Below are 26,385 nucleotides of genomic sequence, written 5' to 3' on the forward strand. Positions count from 1 at the left end.
CTAAACTATGGAATGATCTTCCCATTGCAGTCAGAACTACAGACTCACTCCCAATCTATACTATGGAATGAACTTCCCATTGCAGTCAGAACTACAGACTCACTCCCAATCTATAAACTATGGAATTAACTTCCCATTGCAGTCAGAACTACAGACTCACTCCCAATCTAAACTATGGAATGAACTTCTCATTGCAGTCAGAACTACAGACTCACTCCCAATCTCCCACCGTAGTCTGAAAACCCACCTCTTCAGACTCCATCATGGCCCGTAGCACCTGCCTTTAATAGCCCCCACTTTTTATGTACACTTAGATAGCTTTTTATGTAGACTTATAGTTTTTTATATAGACTTTACATGCTTAGTTCAATTTTATAGATATTCCACTGTTACGTTCTTAGCTTACATATGATTCATGATAACGACTTGTTATGTATGTGATCTATTGCCATGCTTTTTGTTCTTGCTTAAATATGAAAAAGTTTGGAAATCCCTGGGTTAATGGATTGTTTTGCATTGCCTACCACCAGATGGAAGTCTATTGAACAGTACTGATACCTACCACCAGATGGAAGTCTATTGAACAGTACTGATACCTACCACCAGATGGAAGTCTATTGAACAGTACTGATACCTACCACCAGATGGAAGTCTATTGAACAGTACTGATACCTACCACCAGATGGAAGTCTATTGAACAGTACTGATACCTACCACCAGGTGGAAGTCGCTGGTGAGCAGGAACTGGGACAGGGTCTTCTCCAGGCTGTTGGAGTCACACATGACGCGCCGACCCGCTGGGCTGTCGTGGAGGTAGCTGATTATAGACACATAGTCCACGGCCAGACGCAGACGCACCTGAAACAACAACAATAATAATAATAACAATATTAATATTAATAATAATAATAATAATGACCCATTTAGACCTGAGGACGATTCTACAAATGTCTTCTAAATCCTGACAGTTTTTTGAAAAAAACTCATGTTTCTGTCAGTGGTTCTCAAACATTTTCCTGTCAAAGACCCCTAAAAATATATGTAATTGACCTCCATCTGACAATATGTTGTTCCAGCGACCCCCTCCCAGAAGCAAAGATTTGAGTTAAAAACGTTCGCTCTGAAAGAATATATATTCAAAGATTGGGGCATTTTCACGATTTTTCAAAAAGCGTTAATATTCCAAACCAGATGCTTCCTGAAGTCAGAAATTAAGACAGAACGTTGTCCTTTTGATCAGAACCATGGAGAGCTCCGTAGATTTAGAGTTCTGATCAGAACCATGGAGAGCTCCGTAGATTTAGAGTTCTGATCAGAACCATGGAGAGCTCCGTAGATTTAGAGTTCTGATCGGAACCATGGAGAGCTCCGTAGATTTAGAGTTCTGATCGGAACCATGGAGAGCTCCGTAGATTTAGAGTTCTGATCAGAACCATGGAGAGCTCCGTAGATTTAGAGTTCTGATCAGAACCATGGAGAGCTCCGTAGATTTAGAGTTCTGATCAGAACCATGGAGAGCTCCGTAGATTTAGAGTTCTGATCAGAACCATGGAGAGCTCCGTGGATTTAGAGTAAAAGTGAACAGTAAACAGTGAAACATGTCTAGGAGTGCTGAAGAAGGAAAGGCAACAAAATCAAAAATAAAATATATATATTTTTTAAATACAGCGATTAGGGATGCCTCCATCCACTTGTTCCACCCCCCGATCCGATACCGATCTAAAATCATCAAAACCGATCCGATTACCGATACCGATCCGATCAGATACCGATACCGATCAGATACCGATACGATCAGATACCGATACCGATCCGATATCGATCCGATATCGATCCGATCAGATACCGATACGATCAGATACCGATACGATCAGATACCGATACGATACCGATACCGATACCGATCCGATCCAGCACATATTTAAGTCTCTCTATGCTTTCCTAAATCTGGCAGATAGCACACTTTATCTTTACCTTTTATTACAGATTTTATAGTCTGGAAGGTTGAATCAGGATTGATCAAGTGATATTACTCAAAACAGAGAACAACATCTCCCCAGAAATGTCAACAAACAAGTTCCACATGAGTAGGTTGAGAATAACAGACCCATTTATTTTTACCAACTTGAGCCTATAGCCCACTCACTTCAAATGTGGAAGTGTTCTAGCGACAAATTTCTTCTAATGTATTCTATGCCTTTTTTGATCCATACTATATTATCATTATTATTATACACATTGATCAGGTTTTTTGTGTTAATACATTTATCAATAGCATAGGTATAGGCTATACACATTCATTCTGAATATAGGTTTTGAATTTGCCCTATTTGCCCTATACAGCAGCTGTGTGTTTTTATGGATCTATCAATGATTCACATCATTTTAATTTTAAGGACCACAAGTTGACATGTATTAGCTACTGACCCCCATTTAAAGCCATTTGTATCTCTGGGACCCCAAATTATTATTTTGTATTTGTTTATATTGTACAATCAATGTAAATGTAACTCTGAGAGTGTAGAAATGGAACCTATCATTTGGCTGGTAGTGGGGACTCCTGACCACTGTTCTACACAGCACACTGTGTCTGTCTGTGTTCCACAATACAACTAGTGACGTCCGTTCTATTTAAGCATTGGTTAGCACTTAAGCAGTTATTAGCATCATAGCATGGTCTGTCACATAAGTATTGACAAACAGCGGTCATATTTGTCAACCAAAACTGTTGGGAACTCTGGGGAGATATCATTTTAAGAACTTGAGCATTTCGTCATGCTCAGCTGTCAGCTTGTTGCACTATTCCGTCTCTCGTCTAAGTTGACGCTGATCGAAGCTAAAGATTAGCTTGCATGGAGCTAACTAGCTAAGGCTGAAACTTTGCTGCTGCTGTTGTCAAACTTGCCACGGTATCCATCTCTTGCACTCAGCTGTCTTTTTTGTTTTATAATACTCCCATACGGCTGCGGCTACATTGCATTGCTGCTTTCTCCAACCGAGGAGCAGCAACACAGCCTAGTGCTGCTGGCTAGTGGGCAGTGTCTCTGTGCACTCTGACTGGCTGCCTCTCTGCTGGGCAGTGTCTCTGTGCACTCTGATTGGCTGCCTCTCTGCTGGGCAGTGTCTCTGTGCACTCTGATTGGCTGCCTCTCTGCTGGGCAGTGTCTCTGTGCACTCTGATTGGCTGCCTCTCTGCTGGGCAGTGTCTCTGTGCACTCTGATTGGCTGCCTCTCTGCTGGGCAGTGTCTCTGTGCACTCTGATTGGCTGCCTCTCTGCTGGGCAGTGTCTCTGTGCACTCTGATTGGCTGCCTCTCTGCTGGGCAGTGTCTCTGTGCACTCTGATTGGCTGCCTCTCTGCTAGTAGTGTCTCTGTGCACTCTGATTGGCTGCCTCTCTGCTGGGCAGTGTCTCTGTGCACTCTGATTGGCTGCCTCTCTGCTGGGCAGTGTCTCTGTGCACTCTGATTGGCTGCCTCTCTGCTGGGCAGTGTCTCTGTGCACTCTGATTGGCTGCCTCTCTGCTAGTGGTGGGCAGTGTCTCTGTGCACTCTGATTGGCTGCCTCTCTGCTGGGCAGTGTCTCTGTGCACTCTGATTGGCTGCCTCTCTGCTAGTAGTGTCTCTGTGCACTCTGATTGGCTGCCTCTCTGCTGGGCAGTGTATCTGTGCACTCTGACTGGCTGCCTCTCTGCTAGTAGTGTCTCTGTGCACTCTGATTGGCTGCCTCTCTGCTAGTAGTGTCTCTGTGCACTCTGATTGGCTGCCTCTCTGCTAGTAGTGTCTCTGTGCACTCTGATTGGCTGCCTCTCTGCTAGTAGTGTCTCTGTGCACTCTGATTGGCTGCCTCTCTGCTAGTAGTGTCTCTGTGCACTCTGACTGGCTGCCTCTCTGCTAGTAGTGTCTCTGTGCACTCTGACTGGCTGCCTCTCTGCTAGTAGTGTCTCTGTGCACTCTGATTGGCTGCCTCTCTGCTAGTAGTGTCTCTGTGCACTCTGATTGGCTGCCTCTCTGCTAGTAGTGTCTCTGTGCACTCTGATTGGCTGCCTCTCTGCTAGTAGTGTCTCTGTGCACTCTGATTGGCTGCCTCTCTGCTAGAAGTGCAACAACACTGCTGAGACTAGGCTGGATAGAACAAAGTACCGGAGTGGACTAGTGGAATGGAGTGCTTGGATGGGAGTGTTGGATCGGTCATTTTCGCTGTAGTCCGATCCGATCCCGATCACGTTTTGTGGCCGATATCGGCCCGATATCCGATCCGTGTATCGGATCGCGGCATCCCTAACAGCGATCTTGTTTGATACCATTAAAAATAACCTAAATAAGTGTGTACACGTTTGATTAGAAAAAAACGTGTATACACGTCCTTAGCATAATTAGTGTTAAAACCAGCTCAAGCACACCTGTAGGGGTGGAAACAATTATAACATAAGCCATTAAAACCATACGACTTCTATTGGAGAAGAGTGACAAAGTCCTGGACCGGAACTTAGTTGACACAATGCACTGGACTCAGGGCAACAGCACCGCTTTAATGATCTTAAATCCCTTTAATTTAGATCGTTATTTTAGTAATAGTACAACATAAACATTACAGATACTTTAAAACAGTTGTCATGTTGCACACATGCCTACAAATGATGATATTTGCGCCGCCTTCGTTGGAGACAATGTATTCCAATCTCGCTTGTCACTCTCCACTCCAGGCTGCATGGACTGATGATTTAAACATGTAGCTAGGTGTAATGTTAGAGACCACAGAAGACATTTAAATATGAAATAAATGCTTAAACATGTAGCTAGGTGTAATGTTAGAGACCACAGAAGACATGTAAATATGAAATAAATGCTTAAACATGTAGCTAGGTGTAATGTTAGAGACCACAGAAGACATGTAAATATGAAATAAATGCTTAAACATGTAGCTAGGTGTAATGTTAGAGACCACAGAAGACATGTAAATATGAAATAAATGCTTAAACATGTAGCTAGGTGTAATGTTAGAGTCCACAGAAGTGAACCTTTTCAAGCCTGTTTTCTCAACTCGCTGTTTCTCTGCAAGACATTATCTCTATAAGCCACATCTCCAAAACTGGTGGGTCAAACTGAACAACCAATATGTCAATTTGAAGCTATGATTCCCTGCTTTGATATGACATGAAAGGTCCCACCCCTAACTGATATGACATGAAAGGTCCCACCCCTAACTGCGTATACCTGTCAGGTGTCATGAAAGGTCCCACCCCTAACTGAAAGGTCCCACCCCTAACTGAAAGGTCCCACCCCTAACTGAAAGGTCCCACCCCTAACTGAAAGGTCCCACCCCTAACTGAAAGGTCCCACCCCTAACTGAAAGGTCCCACCCCTAACTGAAAGGTCCCACCCCTAACTGAAAGGTCCCACCCCTAACTGATATGACATGAAAGGTCCCACCCCTAACTGAAAGGTCCCACCCCTAACTGATATGACATGAAAGGTCCCACCCCTAACTGATATGACATGAAAGGTCCCACCCCTAACTGATATGACATGAAAGGTCCCACCCCTAACTGAAAGGTCCCACCCCTAACTGAAAGGTCCCGCCCCTAACTGATATGACATGAAAGGTCCCGCCCCTAACTGAAAGGTCCCACCCCTAACTGAAAGGTCCCGCCCCTAACTGATATGACATGAAAGGTCCCACCCCTAACTGAAAGGTCCCACCCCTAACTGAAAGGTCCCACCCCTAACTGATATGACATGAAAGGTCCCACCCCTAACTGAAAGGTCCCACCCCTAACTGAAAGGTCCCGCCCCTAACTGAAAGGTCCCGCCCCTAACTGCGTATACCTGTCAGGTGTCATGGTGTCATACAGTGTTGTTTTCATCGACTAAAACTAAGGCGAGAAATGTTCCGTCGACTACCTTTTTTCACTGACGAAAACTAAATGGAAATTAAATGAAAACTAAGCTATGATTGTAACGATCAGATATTACTATCACTGCTAGTCTGCTACCATTATTTAAATTACGGGTTGTGAATGATCTCCTCTTAGGATACAATCTGATAAAGTGGAATGTAAAGAATTAGCCTAAATAAGCAGCAGTAAACACAGTCAGAAACACAACTCACGTCAACCTTTTATCTACTCAAAGCAAGGAATCAACAGTACAGTTATACAGACAGGGTTGAATGAATGAATGAATAGTCCGAGAGTCCGTGTCTCACGCACGCACGCACGCGCTCGCTTATTGTTTTGTATAGTTCCGTGGTTGTTTTCCAAACAAAGTCTGTTCCTCCTTGTAACACTCCCTCCAATGTAAAGTAGAAGATAGTAAAGTAATAAAGTAAATAGTAAGTCCCCGTAGCGGACGTAATCCAGTTGAATCCACTCCAAAGGAAGAGGAAGAGCACCTCGGATCCTCGCGGGATGAAGAAATAAATAAATAAATAAAAGACGAACGATCTCACCAATTAGAAGAACGTCTCGAGCGGCCTCTTCATGTAGTGAGCGCAATCGTTCTGGTAGCTATAGCTTAACGGGATGTTTTAGACTTAGAGAACAAACATATCCAGGTCCCTCGTAGACTCCCTGTTTCCTTGTCTGTCTCTCTCCCAGGTCTACCTCTAGGCCGGTAACCTCCGCCTACTTTATGGGCGTGAGTCCAACTCCAGACCCGTGTCAATCAAATGTATATCAAATCATAAACATAGTCTTTTAAACCCCCCAAATAATAACAAAATCACGACATAGACAGCACAGAATATATAGGACCTTACCCTTGACAGATGGCGTTAATTCAGAAATATTAAATAATACAACATGCACTTTTACATGTTGATATTAAAATAAATCATTGTATAACATGTGTGGCAGTTGCTACATGATGACTAAAACTAAGACTAAATATACTGACATTTCGTCAACAAATAAAATAGTCCCTTCCTAAAATGTTAGGAAGGGACTAGTGGACAAGAGATCCAGTAAAAGTCATTTTACACTTGGTTGCATGCTGAAAATAGCAGATCTATCTAATAGTAGATCAGCTATTTTCAGCAAATCTAAAAACAGCCATGCCGACGGCATCAAGGCCCGCCAAAATACATTTTAGTCGACTAAATCACCTGTAGATTCAGTCGACTAAAATCTTATGACATTTAGTCGACTAAAACTAGACTAAACACTAAATCATTCCAGGTGACTAAAACTATTCAAGAGACTATAGGACTAAGACTAAAATAGACTAAAACTATTCAAGAGACTATAGGACTAAGACTAAAATAGAAATGTGCTGCCAAAAACAACACAGGTGTCATGGCGCCCCCTACCTGCCAGGTGTGGTGGTGCCGGTGTCTCTCCTGAGCCAGCACTGAGTCCAGGTTGAGCAGCGAGCCCAGCGGGTGGTACTCGGTGACCAGGCTGTGGTTCTGTGGACACAGGCCCACCAGCGCCACCACCAGGGGGCCCTGGAGAGCCTGCAGCATGGCCGCGCCGTGAAGGAAGTCCTCCCCGTACTCTGGAGAGGACAGCGTGGACAGCGCCACCTTGTGGCCTCTCCACTCCGACAGGAACACCTGGGAGGAAAGGAGGGGGGTTAAGGGCGCACGCACGGACGCACGCACGCACGTACGTACGCACACACGGACACATTTGAATTTTTAAAGGACCAAGCAGTCCTGAAAGGACTTGGTCCTTTTTTGGAATTGCTATTTATTTTCTTCCGCCAAAAATAGCAGTTCTGGCTGAACCGTGCAGTCGGTTTTCGCAAAATTTGGAGATATGGTAGAGGGCCATGCCAAACGGTGAGGATGCAAAGCCCACAACCATTGGCCAAAGGGTGGCGCTATATTGAAAATGCAAACTTTGACCACGCGTAGCTCATGAACCGTTTGACCTTCGGCAATGAAACCTCGACACACATATGTGTCTCACACATATGTGTCTCCTCATGCCGAACAAGTTACTTTTGACCTCTGACCTCTAGATCAGCCGCCATTTTGAATTATATGAAAATCAATTAAAATGCATCTCCTCCCAGGATCTTGGATCAAAATGCACGAAAACTTCTACACGTGAACTTTGGACCTATACGGACATGGGAAAGTATAGTACGTTTTTTAAGTGAAAAAATGAAGGTTTTATGAGCCAATGAAAATTGCCGTTTTGTGAAATGTTGTCTTTACTTTGTTCTGTTGTAGTGCCTGTGGCTTTGCTGACCTCCAGTGATGTAAATAGGGTGCGTTTTGCGTCCCAAAACGCACTTTATAGTTATGGGACGCAATTCATCATCAGCCTCTGCATCCATAGGACGCAACTTTATCCTGGCTGCACTGAAGACTATGGCACTCTCTCGGTCACACACTGTTCTACGTGGAAGTCTAGCACTCTTTCGGTCACACACTGTTCTACGTCGAAGTCTAGCACTCTTTCGGTCACACACAGGCTGCAACATCGGGGAACGGGGGAAGTTTAGGTCATGCAGCACTGAGCGCTCCGTTGTCCCCTCGCCTCACTCATATCACACTTTGGCTGAGTAAAGGCTGGTGGAGCCTGGGTCCGAGGGGCTAATGGACTAGCCTACATGTTGTTTACGCTCCGGAGTCCAGACCCATGCAGTTTAATAATATACAGTCACACCAGAATGCACACTGCTGTCTCGTGTCTCATCACAACCCAATGCGCGACCCGTGAAGTCGGGGGGGGGGGGGGGGGGGGGAAATAATAAAAGAGAGAAAAGAAAAAGACGGAGTGACAAATCGTTAGCAACAAGCTATGCTAACAGACTGGTGGTGGTTGTGTTGGCTATTAGCTTGTTGCTGCTGCTGATTCAACGCACTGATTGAACTTCACTTCATGTCCGCCTGTAACGTGAACGAATCCTGACACCAGCGCTGCAAAAACAGACAGATCTACAAGCTCTCAACGCGCTGCAAACGGCGCTGCAGAGATGGGCGCATCTGCGGGTTCTCAACGCGTTTGTTTTTGCAGCGCTGGTGTCAGGGTTCGTTCACGTTGATCTACAAGCTCTCAACACGTTGCAAACGGCGCTGCAGAGACAGGCGCATCTGCAGGTTCTCAACGCGTCGCGTCAGCGGCCCGTTGAGAGCTTGTGAATCTGTCTTTTTTTCGACTTGCGACCTGCTGTAAACTGTAATCACATTGCACGAATATATCGTCTATCGGCGATTTTTGACCAGACAATGGGAACATTTTGCTATATCGCCCAACCTTAAAACTGTGTAGGGCAGCTGCCATTCTTCCCTGTAGACAGGGACTCAAGTGACTTCTAAGTTCCACTTTTCCAAATAAATTATTTTACATCCACAATGGCAAACCTATTTGCATTTTGGCTAAGTACAATAATTGCAACTGCAAACAACTTTTGGTTGGTATATTAAGCTATGTTAAATCCACTGTTGCCCACTATTAGTATTTCTTACTGAGTTGTGCTTGCTAATACTACTAGCCTACATAAAAAGATATACTGTATAGCCCTATTTGATATTTTTGAGTGGTGTAAACCACTCCTACAACTGGCTTTTGTGTGCATAAAAAAATGACCATGGTTGCTATGTTAAAAATAATTTCTGACGTAATTAAATCACACCCGGGTGAACTGGATGACCGTAGCAACCGTGGTCATTTTCTCTGCGCAAAAAAAGCCAGTTGTGAAATCACATCCGGGTGTGATTTCATTACGTCAGATCAGAGCTGATCAGGCTATATAATACCTTATTACGTCAGACCACAGCTGATCATGCTATATAAAACCTTACACCACTCAGTTCACACGGGTGTGATTTTTATATATATATTTTTTTTTATAAAAAATGTTTTATTATTATTTTTGAGTGGTGCAACCACTCCCTTACGGAGCTATGTGTGTGTCTGGGTATGAGCACAAAAATAGCATGGTTGTTTTTCACATCTGTGCGCAACCTAACGCACACACACGCACGTATTAACTGTATATATGATGCTTTCGGGGGGTGCCAATACATTACAGTGACAGTACAGTAGAGGGTACAGTAGAGGGACCGCCACACGGTAACTGTCATTTCTCAACTCTGTCATCCCCCCCCCCCCCGCGAACCCCATCACGGAGTTGCACCACTCACTTCACACAGGTGTGATTTTTTTTGGGACTCATAAGAATTTTTTGGGACTCATTTGAATGACCACCTGTGCATCCCGGGACCCATTACATTGAAAACCTATTTACATCACTGGACCTCTGCTGTCTAAAGTGCCTCACCTGTCAATCACCTGAGATTTCTGGCTGCCACACCCTTAGTCAGCTGTTCTTGATTAGTTGCAGGCTATATAAGTGGACCTGTGGCCATTGTCTCCCAAACACCCAAACTGAACAGTTGTGTTCCCTTTTTGTTGCCGTTATTAGTTAAGTTTCAGATGGGCTGGTCGTAAGTATTCTTGTCAATCAGTCCCTGTTTTGCAATGCAGGATTTTAAATAAATGTGTAATATGTTTGTAAGATTATTTGATGTTGTACAACAGTGATTTTGAAACAAAGACTGATTTGGACACCTGGCCTTTCAGTTCAGGTTTTTTGTGTCCTGAAAGGATTCCCTTGCATGGATGGTTCTGGTACCGGATGGTACCCAGACCTGGCGAGCCGACCCGGAACTCTGAACCCCCCAAATTCACCCACAAATGTGGTAATCTGGTTCTCCAAATTGGAGAAAGAGACTGTTTTCCCTGAACTGAATAGGAACTGAACTGGGACTTTTCAAGTCAACAACTTAAAGTGGGCCCCATTTGTTTGTTTTTCATGATTGTTCAAAGCTGTTTATTTTCTCTGAAGTTTAATAATATTTTTTCAGTTAACCTTTAATCCCCGTTTCAGACTCATTTCATTGGTTTTCACTCAATGAGCTCCTCATCCGAATCTGGTATATTTTCTGGTTTATACGCAGTCAATTCATAAATCTTTATACCCACCTTATCATTAGGATTAGTAGGTAGTAGGTAGAGCTCTTGCCTTTGCAACACAAGGTCATGGGTTCAAATCTGGGCACCGCCAACTCTGTGTATGAGTCTTCAAGAACCTGTACCTGCCCCCCACTATAAAAAAAACGACCCCGTCACAATTCCATGGTCTTCCATGTTTCTTGTGCATATTATTCTTATTGCCTTCCTGCTTGGTCCGGCCTTATCGCTGCTTGCAGCGATCCTTTTCTAGTTTTATTTGGATCTGCACAAGAGGCGCAATACAATAAATCCAAACACTGATCACACATTATATGGTCAAACCAGGGGTCCTTGAGGGAGTTCCAGGGGGTCCGGGGACCCCCAGGGGTCCCCAGCTAAATGATAGTTTGGAACCAAATGGACCCTTATGGGTCTGTAACTCTGAGAGTGTACAAATGGGGTACACTCTCTGAGTTAAATTAACATTGATTTAACAATAATAAATTGGGGGTCCCCAGAGATACAAATGCCATTCAATGGGGGTCCATAGACTAATTCATGTCCAACTGGGGGTCCTTGAAATTAAACGGGTGGAGAATCACTGCTAGAGCCGTAAAAACCTTCTCTCATGGGGGTCCCTGGCATATCTTTTCAATGAGTGTCAATTTGGGGGTCCTTGACATGGATACGTTTGGGAACAACTTAAATAGATGACATACAGTACTACTACTAGACACTGAATGAAACATAGCGCCCTCTCCAGGATCAATGAAACATAGCGCCCTCTCCAGGATCAATGAAACATAGCGCCCTCTCCAGGATCAATGAAACATAGCGCCCTCTCCAGGATCAATGAAACATAGCGCCCTCTCCAGGATCAATGAAACATAGCGCCCTCTCCAGGATCAATGAAACATAGCGCCCTCTCCAGGATCAATGAAACATAGCGCCCTCTCCAGGATCAATGAAACATAGCGCCCTCTCCAGGATCAATGAAACATAGCGCCCTCTCCAGGATCAATGAAACATAGCGCCCTCTCCAGGATCAATGAAACATAGCACCCTCTCCAGGATCAATGAAACATAGCGCCCTCTCCAGGATCAATGAAACATAGCGCCCTCTCCAGGATCAATGAAACATAGCGCCCTCTCCAGGATAACTGAAACATAGCGCCCTCTCCAGGATCAATGAAACATAGCGCCCTCTCCAGGATAAATGAAACATAGCGCCCTCTCCAGGATAACTGAAACATAGCGCCCTCTCCAGGATCAATGAAACATAGCGCCCTCTCCAGGATCAATGAAACATAGCACCCTCTCCAGGATCAATGAAACATAGCACCCTCTCCAGGATCAATGAAACATAGCGCCCTCTCCAGGATCAATGAAACATAGCGCCCTCTCCAGGATCAATGAAACATAGCGCCCTCTCCAGGATCAATGAAACATAGCGCCCTCTCCAGGATCAATGAAACATAGCGCCCTCTCCAGGATCAATGAAACATAGCGCCCTCTCCAGGATCAATGAAACATAGCGCCCTCTCCAGGATCAATGAAACATAGCGCCCTCTACAGGATCAATGAAACATAGCGCCCTCTCCAGGATCAATGAAACATAGCGCCCTCTCCAGGATCAATGGAACATAGCGCCCTCTCCAGGATCAATGAAACATAGCGCCCTCTCCAGGATCAATGAAACATAGCGCCCTCTCCAGGATCAATGGAACATAGCGCCCTCTCCAGGATCAATGAAACATAGCACCCTCTCCAGGATCAATGAAACATAGCGCCCTCTCCAGGATCAATGAAACATAGCGCCCTCTCCAGGATCAATGAAACATAGCGCCCTCTCCAGGATCAATGAAACATAGCGCCCTCTCCAGGATCAATGAAACATAGCGCCCTCTCCAGGATCAATGAAACATAGCGCCCTCTCCAGGATCAATGAAACATAGCGCCCTCTCCAGGATAAATGAAACATAGCGCCCTCTCCAGGATCAATGAAACATAGCGCCCTCTCCAGGATCAATGAAACATAGCGCCCTCTCCAGGATCAATGAAACATAGCGCCCTCTCCAGGATCAATGAAACATAGCGCCCTCTACAGGATCAATGAAACATAGCGCCCTCTCCAGGATCAATGAAACATAGCGCCCTCTCCAGGATCAATGGAACATAGCGCCCTCTCCAGGATCAATGAAACATAGCGCCCTCTCCAGGATCAATGAAACATAGCGCCCTCTCCAGGATCAATGGAACATAGCGCCCTCTCCAGGATCAATGGAACATAGCGCCCTCTCCAGGATCAATGGAACATAGCGCCCTCTCCAGGATCAATGAAACATAGCGCCCTCTCCAGGATCAATGGAACATAGCGCCCTCTCCAGGATCAATGAAACATAGCGCCCTCTCCAGGATCAATGAAACATAGCGCCCTCTCCAGGATCAATGAAACATAGCGCCCTCTCCAGGATCAATGAAACATAGCGCCCTCTCCAGGATAAATGAAACATAGCGCCCTCTCCAGGATCAATGAAACATAGCGCCCTCTCCAGGATCAATGAAACATAGCGCCCTCTCCAGGATCAATGAAACATAGCGCCCTCTCCAGGATAAATTAAACATAGCGCCCTCTCCAGGATAAATTAAACATAGCGCCCTCTCCAGGATAAATTAAACATAGCGCCCTCTCCAGGATCAATGAAACATAGCGCCCTCTCCAGGATAAATGAAACATAGCGCCCTCTCCAGGATAAATGAAACATAGCGCCCTCTCCAGGATCAATGAAACATAGCGCCCTCTCCAGGATCAATGAAACATAGCGCCCTCTCCAGGATCAATGAAACATAGCGCCCTCTCCAGGATCAATGAAACATAGCGCCCTCTCCAGGATCAATGAAACATAGCGCCCTCTCCAGGATCAATGAAACATAGCGCCCTCTCCAGGATCAATGAAACATAGCGCCCTCTCCAGGATCAATGAAACATAGCGCCCTCTCCAGGATCAATGAAACATAGCGCCCTCTCCAGGATCAATGAAACATAGCGCCCTCTCCAGGATCAATGAAACATAGCACCCTCTCCAGGATCAATGAAACATAGCGCCCTCTCCAGGATCAATGAAACATAGCGCCCTCTCCAGGATCAATGAAACATAGCGCCCTCTCCAGGATCAATGAAACATAGCGCCCTCTCCAGGATAAATGAAACATAGCGCCCTCTCCAGGATAACTGAAACATAGCGCCCTCTCCAGGATCAATGAAACATAGCGCCCTCTCCAGGATCAATGAAACATAGCACCCTCTCCAGGATCAATGAAACATAGCACCCTCTCCAGGATCAATGAAACATAGCGATCAATGAAACATAGCGCCCTCTCCAGGATCAATGAAACATAGCGCCCTCTCCAGGATCAATGAAACATAGCGCCCTCTCCAGGATCAATGAAACATAGCGCCCTCTCCAGGATCAATGAAACATAGCGCCCTCTCCAGGATAAATGAAACATAGCGCCCTCTCCAGGATCAATGAAACATAGCGCCCTCTCCAGGATCAATGAAACATAGCGCCCTCTCCAGGATCAATGAAACATAGCGCCCTCTCCAGGATCAATGAAACATAGCGCCCTCTACAGGATCAATGAAACATAGCGCCCTCTCCAGGATCAATGAAACATAGCGCCCTCTCCAGGATCAATGGAACATAGCGCCCTCTCCAGGATCAATGAAACATAGCGCCCTCTCCAGGATCAATGAAACATAGCGCCCTCTCCAGGATCAATGGAACATAGCGCCCTCTCCAGGATCAATGAAACATAGCACCCTCTCCAGGATCAATGAAACATAGCGCCCTCTCCAGGATCAATGAAACATAGCGCCCTCTCCAGGATCAATGAAACATAGCGCCCTCTCCAGGATCAATGAAACATAGCGCCCTCTCCAGGATCAATGAAACATAGCGCCCTCTCCAGGATCAATGAAACATAGCGCCCTCTCCAGGATCAATGAAACATAGCGCCCTCTCCAGGATAAATGAAACATAGCGCCCTCTCCAGGATCAATGAAACATAGCGCCCTCTCCAGGATCAATGAAACATAGCGCCCTCTCCAGGATCAATGAAACATAGCGCCCTCTCCAGGATCAATGAAACATAGCGCCCTCTACAGGATCAATGAAACATAGCGCCCTCTCCAGGATCAATGAAACATAGCGCCCTCTCCAGGATCAATGGAACATAGCGCCCTCTCCAGGATCAATGAAACATAGCGCCCTCTCCAGGATCAATGAAACATAGCGCCCTCTCCAGGATCAATGGAACATAGCGCCCTCTCCAGGATCAATGGAACATAGCGCCCTCTCCAGGATCAATGGAACATAGCGCCCTCTCCAGGATCAATGAAACATAGTGCCCTCTCCAGGATCAATGGAACATAGCGCCCTCTCCAGGATCAATGAAACATAGCGCCCTCTCCAGGATCAATGAAACATAGCGCCCTCTCCAGGATCAATGAAACATAGCGCCCTCTCCAGGATCAATGAAACATAGCGCCCTCTCCAGGATAAATGAAACATAGCGCCCTCTCCAGGATCAATGAAACATAGCGCCCTCTCCAGGATCAATGAAACATAGCGCCCTCTCCAGGATCAATGAAACATAGCGCCCTCTCCAGGATAAATGAAACATAGCGCCCTCTCCAGGATAAATTAAACATAGCGCCCTCTCCAGGATAAATTAAACATAGCGCCCTCTCCAGGATCAATGAAACATAGCGCCCTCTCCAGGATCAATGAAACATAGCGCCCTCTCCAGGATCAATGAAACATAGCGCCCTCTCCAGGATAAATGAAACATAGCGCATAGCTATGAACAGAACAGTATTTACTCCATTTAGACCTGAGGCCGATTCTAAAAAAAATGTCTTCTAAATCCTGACAGTTTTCTGAAATACCTCATGTTTCTGTATCAGTGGTGCTCAATATTTCACGTCAAGGACCCCCAGAATTATATGTATTTGGCCGCCGACCCCCACCTGACCCCCCTACCTGATTTATGACAAAATAAATGATTATGGCAAAACTTAACTTAAATAATAATCACTATTATTGGTCCATAAAACATTTATTCAGCTCTTTTGAATGCATTCATTGCATACACTATTCGGTGATATATTTTCTGCCTATTGGGGCCGAAACCGAAATAGGCCGAAAATGCATTTTCTGCAGAATATTGTCCTGCGGCCGACTCTTGGGTGGTAAATGGTGCATTTATATAGCGCCTTTATCCAAGGCACTTTACAGAGATTGTGCATTACATTCACCCATTCACACACACACATTCATACACCGATGGCAGCGGAAACCATGCAAGGCACCAACTAGCACATCGGGAGCAATTAGGGGTTCAGTGTCTTGCTCAAGGACACTTCGACAGTAACTCTGCGGGGGGTGCAACACTAACCCGTTTACCTGCTTCACGGCTCCCTCGCCGATCAGCCTCAGCTTGCGCACGTCGGCGTTGATGTGCGGACACCGCAGCCAGGGGGAGCAGTTCTTCATGGCGGCCATTTTGAAGTGTCCTGGGGGACAGGCGGCGGGGGCGTGGTGGTGGTCATCGTGCGGGGAGGAGGCGGTGTAGCGCTGCGTCTGGTCGCTCTGGTACAGCGAGTCCAGGTAGACGTAGAGCAGCACGTTGGCCGACAGCAGAGCGGCCAGACACACACACACCACGGGAACGCTGCGGGTCGCTACACCGCTCCGTCTGCCCCAACCCTCGCCCATGATGCTCGGTGTCTCTCTCTCTCTCTCTCTCTGTGAGAACGACACCATTATGCAGACGTTAATCCATTTCGACCTGAACTCGATTCTACAAACATGTGTTCTAAATCCTGACAAGTTATCTGAAAACCCCAATGAATGCCACAGACGAAAAACTAAGCGACGGTGACAAAAAAAACTATGACTAAATATTATACTGTCGATTTTGTCAAAAAATAAAAACTAGACTAAAATGTTAGGAAGGGACTAGTGGACAAGTCCACTATGATCCAGTATGAGTCATTTTACACATGGTTGCATGCTGAAAATAGCAGATCTACAAGCTTGTAGATCGGCTAATTTCAGCAAGTGTAAAATCAGTCATCACGACGGCAGGTTTGTTCATGCCCAGGACCTGCAAAATGATCTGTATGAGAAACAGTATGAAGTGCACAGAGACGTGACAGAGAAACAGTATGAAGTGCACAGAGACGTGACAGAGAAACAGTATGAAGTGCACAGAGACGTGACAGAGAAACAGTATGAAGTGCACAGAGACGTGACAGAGAAAGAGGACAATGATGTATTTGTATTTATGCTGGGGGGGAAGGTGTGGGGAAATGAAATGTTTTGTTCTTTAAAATGTTAAAAACCAACTAAAAAAAAATATTAAAAAAATAAAAATAAACTATTCAAGAGACTATGACTAAAACAGAAATTCGCTGCAACACTGTCGCCTGGGCGCTCTCTCTCTCTCTCTCTCTCTCTCTCTCTCTCTCTCTCTCTCTCTCTCTCTCTCTCTCTCTCTCTCTCTCTCTCTCTCTCTCTCTCTCTCTCTCTCTCTCTCTCTCTCTCTCTCTCTCTCTCTCTCTCTCTCTCTCTCTCTCTCTCTCTCTCTCTCTCTCTCTCTCTCTCTCTCTCTCTCTCTCTCTCTCTCCTCTCTCTCTCTCTCTCTCTCTCTCTCTCTCTCTCTCTCTCTCTCTCTCATATAGGTGCGGAGCTACAAGCTCATAGGTGCGGAGCTACAAAGCTTGCAGATCTGTTTTTTTTTAAATCGTGAAAATGTGGCGCAAATCTTTGAATCTATATTATTTCACAGCAAACGTTTTTAACTCTTCGCTTCTGGGTGGGGGGGGGGGGTCCCTGGAACAACATATTTTCAGTAGGCGGACAATTAAATAATGTTTTCTGCTGCTTATTTTGCTGTTTGTCTATGTAAAGCACTTTGTAATGCAATTTTGAAAGGTGCTATATAAATACAGCCAGACAACTATTCCACAATCTCCAAATGCTATATAGAGTCTATATGGAATTACACCTCCTGAATGTTATAGAGTCTATATGGAATTAGACCTCCTGAATGTTATAGTCTATATGGAATTAGACCTCCTGAATGTTATAGTCTATATGGAATTAGACCTCCTGAATGTTATAGAGTCTATATGGAATTAGACCTCCTGAATGTTATAGTCTATATGGAATTAGACCTCCTGAATGTTATAGTCTATATGGAATTAGACCTCCTGAATGTTATAGTCTATATGGAATTACACCTCCTGAATGTTATAGAGTCTATATGGAATTAGACCTCCTGAATGTTATAGTCTATATGGAATTAGACCTCCTGAATGTTATAGTCTATATGGAATTAGACCTCCTGAATGTTATAGTCTATATGGAATTAGACCTCCTGAATGTTAGTCTATATGGAATTAGACCTCCTGAATGTTATAGTCTATATGGAATTAGACCTCCTGAATGTTATAGTCTATATGGAATTAGACCTCCTGAATGTTATAGAGTCTATATGGAATTACACCTCCTGAATGTTATAGTCTATATGGAATTACACTGGAAGCATTTATATTTTACTCGTGATCAGAGCTTCCGTTGCTCCAGACTATACGACGGAAGCATTTATATTTTACTCGTGATCAGAGCTTCCGTTGCTCCAGACTGTACGACGGAAGCATTTATATTTTACTCGTGATCAGAGCTTCCGATCATGAAGCGGAAGCTTCATGATCAGAGCTTCCGTCAGCTAGGATAGTCCTAGTCACCCTTTTTGATTGATTGATTGAAGTATTTATTAACAATTTGCAGAATTACAGTACATTTCAAGCACAAACTCAATACAAAGACTGTTAACTGTGAGTGGACGACCCAATTAAGCATTACACTCAAAACATTTAGAGACAAATAGACACTTCTATATAGTCAAAGAACAGAACAGGAATTCATCATAAAGGAGGTAAAAAGGGAAAATAAACCTATACAGTGAGGGGAAACATGGGTGGGGAGTGGGGGGGGGGGGGGCTGCTCTTTATTATCATTATTAATGTTACTACTAGTACCATATCTTGTTATTATTATTATTATGATGATTATGTATTATTTTCATTATATGTTTTAATTGTATTAGTTTAAGCTCACTTGGCGGCGTTTAGGAAGGCCACTCTTTTTTTGGCCGCAGGCATGTAACGATATATCGTATATAGATATATATTGATATTATATCCCGACGATATGTATCGATTTATTAAAAATCAATATCGATTTTCACTAGGGGCTAGTGTGTGATATGAAATGTGAGCTGTAATCATATTCCATCATATTCACGTGCTTTTGGAGAGAAATGCAGTCACTTTCAGTAGTAGAGGCCTGCAGAGGGGAGCTGTATGTGTCTGACACAGGTGATGGTCGTTATTGATGCTCATTAATACATCAAGGAAGGCCATTATGTTTCTGCACTGTCAAATAGGTCTACATCTATCCTAAGATGTTTCTGCACTGTCAAATAGGTCTACATCTATCCTAAGATGTTTCTGCACTGTCAAATAGGTCTACATCTATCCTAAGATGTTTCTACACTGTCAAATAGGTCTACATCTATCCTAAGATGTTTCTACACTGTCAAATAGGTCTAGTCTACATCTATCCTAAGATGTTTCTACACTGTCAAATAGGTCTACATCTATCCTAAGATGTTTCTACACTGTCAAATAGGTCTAGTCTACATCTATCCTAAGATGTTTCTACACTGTCAAATAGGTCTACATCTATCCTAAGATGTTTCTGCACTCTCAAATAGGTCTACATCTATCCTAAGATGTTTCTGCACTGTCAAATAGGTCTACATCTATCCTAAGATGTTTCTGTACTGTCAAATAGGTCTACATCTATCCTAAGATGTTTCTGCACTCTCAAATAGGTCTACATCTATCCTAAGATGTTTCTGCACTGTCAAATAGGTCTACATCTATCCTAAGATGCCATCAAAGAAAAGAAGAAATGTTAACTCGAGCTAGGTTTAAACAAGAAAGCATGTTTACAGTTGTTAACAGAAATTAAGTAATTTTACATGAAAAGTAATGCTACTTTTGCAATGTAGTTAAATACAAAATGTGAAAAAAGCTTGGGGGTGGAGATAAATCATTTAAAAAAAAAGATTTGTCTGGAAAATAATTGTGAAATATCGTGAAACATCGTATCGTGAAACATCGTATCGTGAAACATCGTATCGTGAAACATCGTATCGTGAAACATCGTATGGTGAAACATCGTATGGTGAAACATCGTATCGTGAAACATCGTATGGTGAAACATCGTATGGTGAAACATCGTATGGTGAACCTCATATCGTGAAACATCGTATGGTGAACCTCATATCGTGAAACATCGTATGGTGAACCTCATATCGTGAAACATCGTATGGTGAACCTCATATGGTGAAACATCGTATGGTGAACCTCATATCGTGAAACATCGTATGGTGAACCTCATATCGTGAAACATCGTATGGTGAACCTCATATCGTGAAACATCGTATGGTGAACCTCATATCGTGAAACATCGTATGGTGAACCTCATATCGTGAAACATCGTATCGTGAACCTCATATCGTGAAACATCGTATGGTGAACCTCATATCGTGAAACATCGTATGGTGAACCTCATATCGTGAAACATCGTATGGTGAACCTCATATCGTGAAACATCGTATGGTGAACCTCATATCGTGAAACATCGTATGGTGAACCTCATATCGTGAAACATCGTATGGTGAACCTCATATCGTGAAACATCGTATCGTGAACCTCATATCGTGAAACATCGTATGGTGAACCTCATATCGTGAAACATCGTATGGTGAACCTCATATCGTGAAACATCGTATGGTGAACCTCATATCGTGAAACATCGTATGGTGAACCTCATATCGTGAAACATCGTATGGTGAACCTCATATCGTGAAACATCGTATGGTGAACCTCATATCGTGAACCTCGTATCGTATCGTGAGTTGAGTGTATCGTTACATGCCTACTTCCGGCACATTGTTTTTTCTGATATTTGTATTTTATTTAATTTCATACAAACGTATTTCAGCCCATTTGAATTTCCCTTTGTTTTTTTTAATGTACACAAATAAACTAAACTAAACTAGACTAAATAGAACATGAACAGCAGACAAAGAGAGACTGTGTTCACTCTGCTCTCAAGGGGAGGTGGAGACGGAGCGACACTTTCTGTTACAATGCGACAAATATAAAGACATCAGAGAATCATTCTTCCCTAAATTTAAAGAAAAATATAAAGAATTTGAATCCACCATTAATAACTCATCATTTCAATATGTTCTGGGAGAACAGTCCAAATGCAGTTTTGGCAGCAAAATACGTGTGGAGTTGTCATTGATTGATTGATTGAAGAATTTATTAACAGTTTGCAGAATTACAGTACATTTCAAGCACAAACTCAATACAAAGGCTGTTAACTGTGAGTGGACGACCCTATTAAGCATTACACTTGTTTCCAATAGGGTCCACCATGTTCAAATCATCAAAACATTTAGAGACGTACAAATAGACACTTCTATAGACAGAACAGGAATTCATCATAAAGGAGGTAAAAAGGGAAAAGAAACATATACAGTGAGGGAAAAAAAGGGGTGGGCGGTGGGGGGGATTCACGTTCAGCTCCGTTAATTTGTTTGTTTTCCTGGGAGGAGCTGCGTTGGGTCCCCAAGTCGGCTCTGTGGCTGTACCTTGAGTTGGCTGTGTGGCCGTGACCGTCTCTTGTGTTGTCCTTGCGTTGGGTCCCCAAGTCGGCTCTGTGGCCGTACCTTGAGTTGGCTGTGTGGCCGTGACCGTCTCTTGTGTTGTCCTTGCGTTGGGTCCCCAAGTCGGCTCCGTGGCCGTACCTTGAGTTGGCTGTGTGGCCGCGACCGTCTCTTGTGTTGTCCTTGCGTTGGGTCCCCAAGTCGGCTCCGTGGCCGTACCTTGAGTTGGCTGTGTGGCCGTGACCGTCTCTTGTGTTGTCCTTGCGTTGGGTCCCCAAGTCGGCTCCGTGGCCGTACCTTGAGTTGGCTGTGTGGCCGTGACCGTCTCTTGTGTTGTCCTTGTGTTGGGTCCCCAAGTCGGCTCCGTGGCCGTACCTTGAGTTGGCTGTGTGGCCGTGACCGTCTCTTGTGTTGTCCTTGTGTTGGGTCCCCAAGTCGGCTCCGTGGCCGTACCTTGAGTTGGCTGTGTGGCCGTGACCGTCTCTTGTGTTGTCCTTGTGTTGGGTCCCCAAGTCGGCTCCGTGGCCATACCTTGAGTTGGCTGTGTGGCCGTGACCGTCTCTTGTGTTGTCCTTGTGTTGGGTCCCCAAGTCGGCTCAGTGGCCGTACCTTGAGTTGGCTGTGTGGCCGTGACCGTCTCTTGTGTTGTCCTTGCGTTGGGTCCCCAAGTCGGCTCCGTGGCCGTACCTTGAGTTGGCTGTGTGGCCGCGACCGTCTCTTGTGTTGTCCTTGCGTTGGGTCCCCAAGTCGGCTCCGTGGCCGTACCTTGAGTTGGCTGTGTGGCCGTGACCGTCTCTTGTGTTGTCCTTGTGTTGGGTCCCCAAGTCGGCTCAGTGGCCGTACCTTGAGTTGGCTGTGTGGCCGTGACCGTCTCTTGTGTTGTCCTTGCGTTGGGTCCCCAAGTCGGCTCCGTGGCCGTACCTTGAGTTGGCTGTGTGGCCGTGACCGTCAGAGTTGTCTCTGTGTGCACAATGTTGACTTTTGTTTTGTTGTATTTATGCTTTGGCAATGTAGAACATATTTATCATGCCAATAAAGCCTTTTGAAATTGAAATTGAGAGAGGGAGAGAGAGAGGGAGAGAGAGAGAGAGAGGCAGAGAGAGAGAGAGGCTGAAATGCCATAGATCCATTTCACACTCATTTCAACAATAATAGCTGATATGATATCCCTTACTTTGCATAATGTCATTAAGACATGTGAATCCCTAGACTCCTTCAAAACCGCTCTCAAAGGGCACCTACGGACGGCTGCAATTCCTGGGAAAAACTGAATCCATTCTCTTTGGCTCTAATAGTAATCTCAGCAAGGCAAATGGCTTCTTGGTTAGAGTGGGTGACAATGTTATCACACGTAAAGATGAAATTACCTACCTAGGTTCCATCCTGGAGGCTAATCTTTCCGGTGATAAAATGGCCACCAACGTAATCAAAAAGGTCAACCATAGAACAAGATTCCTTTACAGGATCTCCTCACTGGTCGACAAAAAAACCTTGAAGACCTTAACAGGAGCCCTTGTACAGGGTTTCTTTGACTATGCATGCAGCTCCTGGTACCACAGCACCTCAAAGGCCCTTAAAACCAGGCTCCAGACTTCCCAAAACAAACTGGTCAGGCTCCTACTTGACCTCGCCCCCCGAACCCACCTCACCCCTGCCCACTTCGACAGGCTGGAATGGCTTAGGGTCGACGACAGAGTACAGCATCTTGCAATGGGTCTGGTCCACAAGATTCGATACACCACCAAGATATCCATGTACCCGTCTAGATACTTCCTTAATGTTAACGAAGTCCACACCCACAACACCAGAGGGAGTACAACGAACCATGTACAACCCAGATTCGGCACAAACAAGGGACTCAATTATTTTCGCTCCTATGCCACCAAAATGTGGAACGCCCTACCAACAGTCATTAAGACATGTGAATCCCTTGACTCCTTCAAAACCGCTCTCAAAGGGCACCTACGGACGGCTGCAATTCGAAACTGGCCCCTGTAAAATCGGAATCCCTCAAACACGGACGCAAGGACAACACAAGAGACGGTCGCGGCCACACAGCCAACTCAAGGTATGGCCACTGAGCCGACTTGGGGACCCAACGCAAGGACAACACAAGAGACGGTCACGGCCACACAGCCAACTCAAGGTACGGCCACGGAGCCGACATGGGGACCCAACACAAGGACAACACAAGAGACGGTCACGGCCACACAGCCAACTCAAGGTACGGCCACGGAGCCGACTTGGGGACCCAACGCAGCTCCTCCAAGAAAACAAACAAATGAACGGAGCTGAACGTGAATCCCCCCCAACCGCCCACCCCCTTTTTTTCCCTCACTGTATATGTTTATTTTCCCTTTTTACCTCCTTTATGATGAATTCCTGTTCTGTCCTTTGTCTATATAGAAGTGTCTATTTGTACGTCTCTAAATGTTTTTGATGAATTGAACATTGTGGACCCTATTGGAAACAAGTGTAATGCTTAATTGGGTCGTCCACTCACAGTTAACAGCCTTTGTATTGAGTTTGTGCTTGAAATGTACTGTAATTCTGCAAACTGTTAATACATTTTTCAATCAATCAAACTGGCCCCCGTAAAATCTGATTTTTTTTTGTATATATATGTTTATTTTCCCTTTTTCCCTCCTTTATGATGAATTCCTGTTCTGTTCTTTGACTATATAGAAGTGTCTATTTGTACGTCTCTAAATGTTTTGATGAATTGAACAAGGTGGACCCTCTTGTAAACAAGTGTAATGCTTTATGGTGTCGTCCACTCACAGTTAACAGTCTTTGTATTGAGTTGTGCTTGAAATGTACTGTAATTCTGCAAACTGTTAATAAATACTTCAATCAATCAAAAAGTATTGACAACATGCTATGCATCCATTGCATATTCCGTAATAATAATGGCTGAAAATGACTTATACTGGATCTCTTGTCCACTAGTGCCTTCCTAACATTGCTGTCTAGTTTTTATTTGTTGACGAAATTGTCAGTATATTTACTCTTAGTTTTAGTCGCCATAGCTTAGTTTTCATGTAGTTTCCATTTAGTTTTTCCATTTTTCGTCATAGTATTAGTTGACGAAATCAACACTGTTGTTGTACACACCTTGTGGTTCCAGAACTTCACATGACGACAGAATGCTGCAGGTTCCACTGAGTAAACTCTAGACTACGTCTGAGACGATATTAAAAACATTTACGTCAGATTAAAAACACAAACATTCACGTGTAGGTAGAAATATAAACAAACTGGAAACACCCGGAAACGGAAACGTCGTCAAGAAACACACTGTTGTTCAACCAGGAACACTTCCGGTCGGGTCGAGCTCTATCACAATAAAAGTATATTTGCAGCGGTGTAAAAAAAAATGTACCCTTAATGTATTCATTCATGTTTTTATTAGTATTTTTACTGTAATATAGAAGTTCTTCATTACAAGAAAAAATCCAGAATTAAAACATGTAAAAAGTAAAAAGTTGTTGAAAATAGCACATTATAGCCTACACAGCTGGGATTCTCAACGTTTTTCATGTCGATTGGACGCTCAAATTAAATTGACACTAATTATCCCGCGGACCCCCCATTTGAAAATACATGCCAGGGACCCCCTCTGAGAGAAGATTTATACGTCTCTAGCAGTTATTCTCAACCTGTTTAATTTCAAGGACCCCCAGTTTGACCCCATGGGACACATAAGGGTCCATTTTGGTTCCAAAGCAACACTTAGCTTGGGACCCCCTGGAACTCCCTCAAGGACCCCTGGGGTCCCCGGACCCCCTGGAACTCCCTCAAGGACCCCTGGGGTCCCCGGACCCCCTGGAACTGCCTCAAGGACTGATATACATGTATTAAAACAGTGTGCCTGTAGCAGTGGTTCAAATTAAAGGTCCAAAGCTGCCCCCTGGTGGAGAAAGGAGGAACCTAATGTCTGTCCAGTCTTTGCAATACATACAGCAGCACTTGGGAACTGGGTCCAAGTGGTCCTTGAGGGAGTTCCAGGGGGTCCGGGGACCCCCAGGGGTCCTTGAGGGAGTTCCACAGGGTCCGGGGACCCCCAGGGGTCCTTGAGGGAGCTCCAGGGGGTCCCCAGCTAAATGATAGTTTGGAACCAAATGGACCCTTATGGGTCTGTAACTCTGAGTGTGTACAAATTTGGTTCCATTTGTACACTCAGAGTTCAAAATAATTAACATCGATTTTACAATATAAATTGGGGAGCCCAGAGATAGAAATGCCATTAAATGGGGGTCCGTAGACTAACATGCAGGTCAAACTGGGGGTCCTTGAAATTAAACTGATTCAGAATCATTGCTAGAGGCTAGAGCCGTAAAAATCTTCTCTTATGGGGGTCCCTGGCATATCTTTTCAAATGGGGGTCCGCGGGCAAATAAATGTCGATTTGGGGGTCCTTGACATGAAATAGTTTGAGAACCACTTCACTGTAGGCCTACCATGAATAGAAAAAAAAATGAAAGTTGAAATTCGACCATAGATAGGCCAGGGACCCCCTGCTCTGGGAACATGGACCATAGATAGGCCAGGGACCCCCTACTCTGACCACATGGACCATACAGAGCCCAGGGACCCCCTGCTCTGGGAACATGGACCATAGATAGCCCAGGGACCCCCTACTCTGAGCACATGGACCATA

At 44.7% G+C, this 26,385-nt stretch overlaps 1 protein-coding gene across 1 annotated transcript; it reads right to left on the bottom strand.

The window, feature by feature from the left end:
• Positions 1-714: 714 nt before the first annotated feature.
• On the bottom strand, positions 715-25,022 carry LOC306918592 (protein O-mannose kinase-like; the record flags this gene model as incomplete). Its single annotated transcript, XM_079531484.1, has 4 exons — positions 24,840-25,022; positions 16,376-16,717; positions 7,307-7,552; positions 715-858 (listed from the first exon to the last, which is right to left on the bottom strand). Coding segments are annotated over exons 2-4 (702 nt in total), but the record flags the coding sequence as incomplete, so codon positions are not given.
• Between the last annotated feature and the right edge of the window lie 1,363 nt (positions 25,023-26,385).

Source organism: Electrona antarctica, assembly GCF_951216825.1.
Source record: "Electrona antarctica genome assembly, contig: scaffold_430, whole genome shotgun sequence".
NCBI lineage: Eukaryota > Metazoa > Chordata > Actinopteri > Myctophiformes > Myctophidae > Electrona > Electrona antarctica.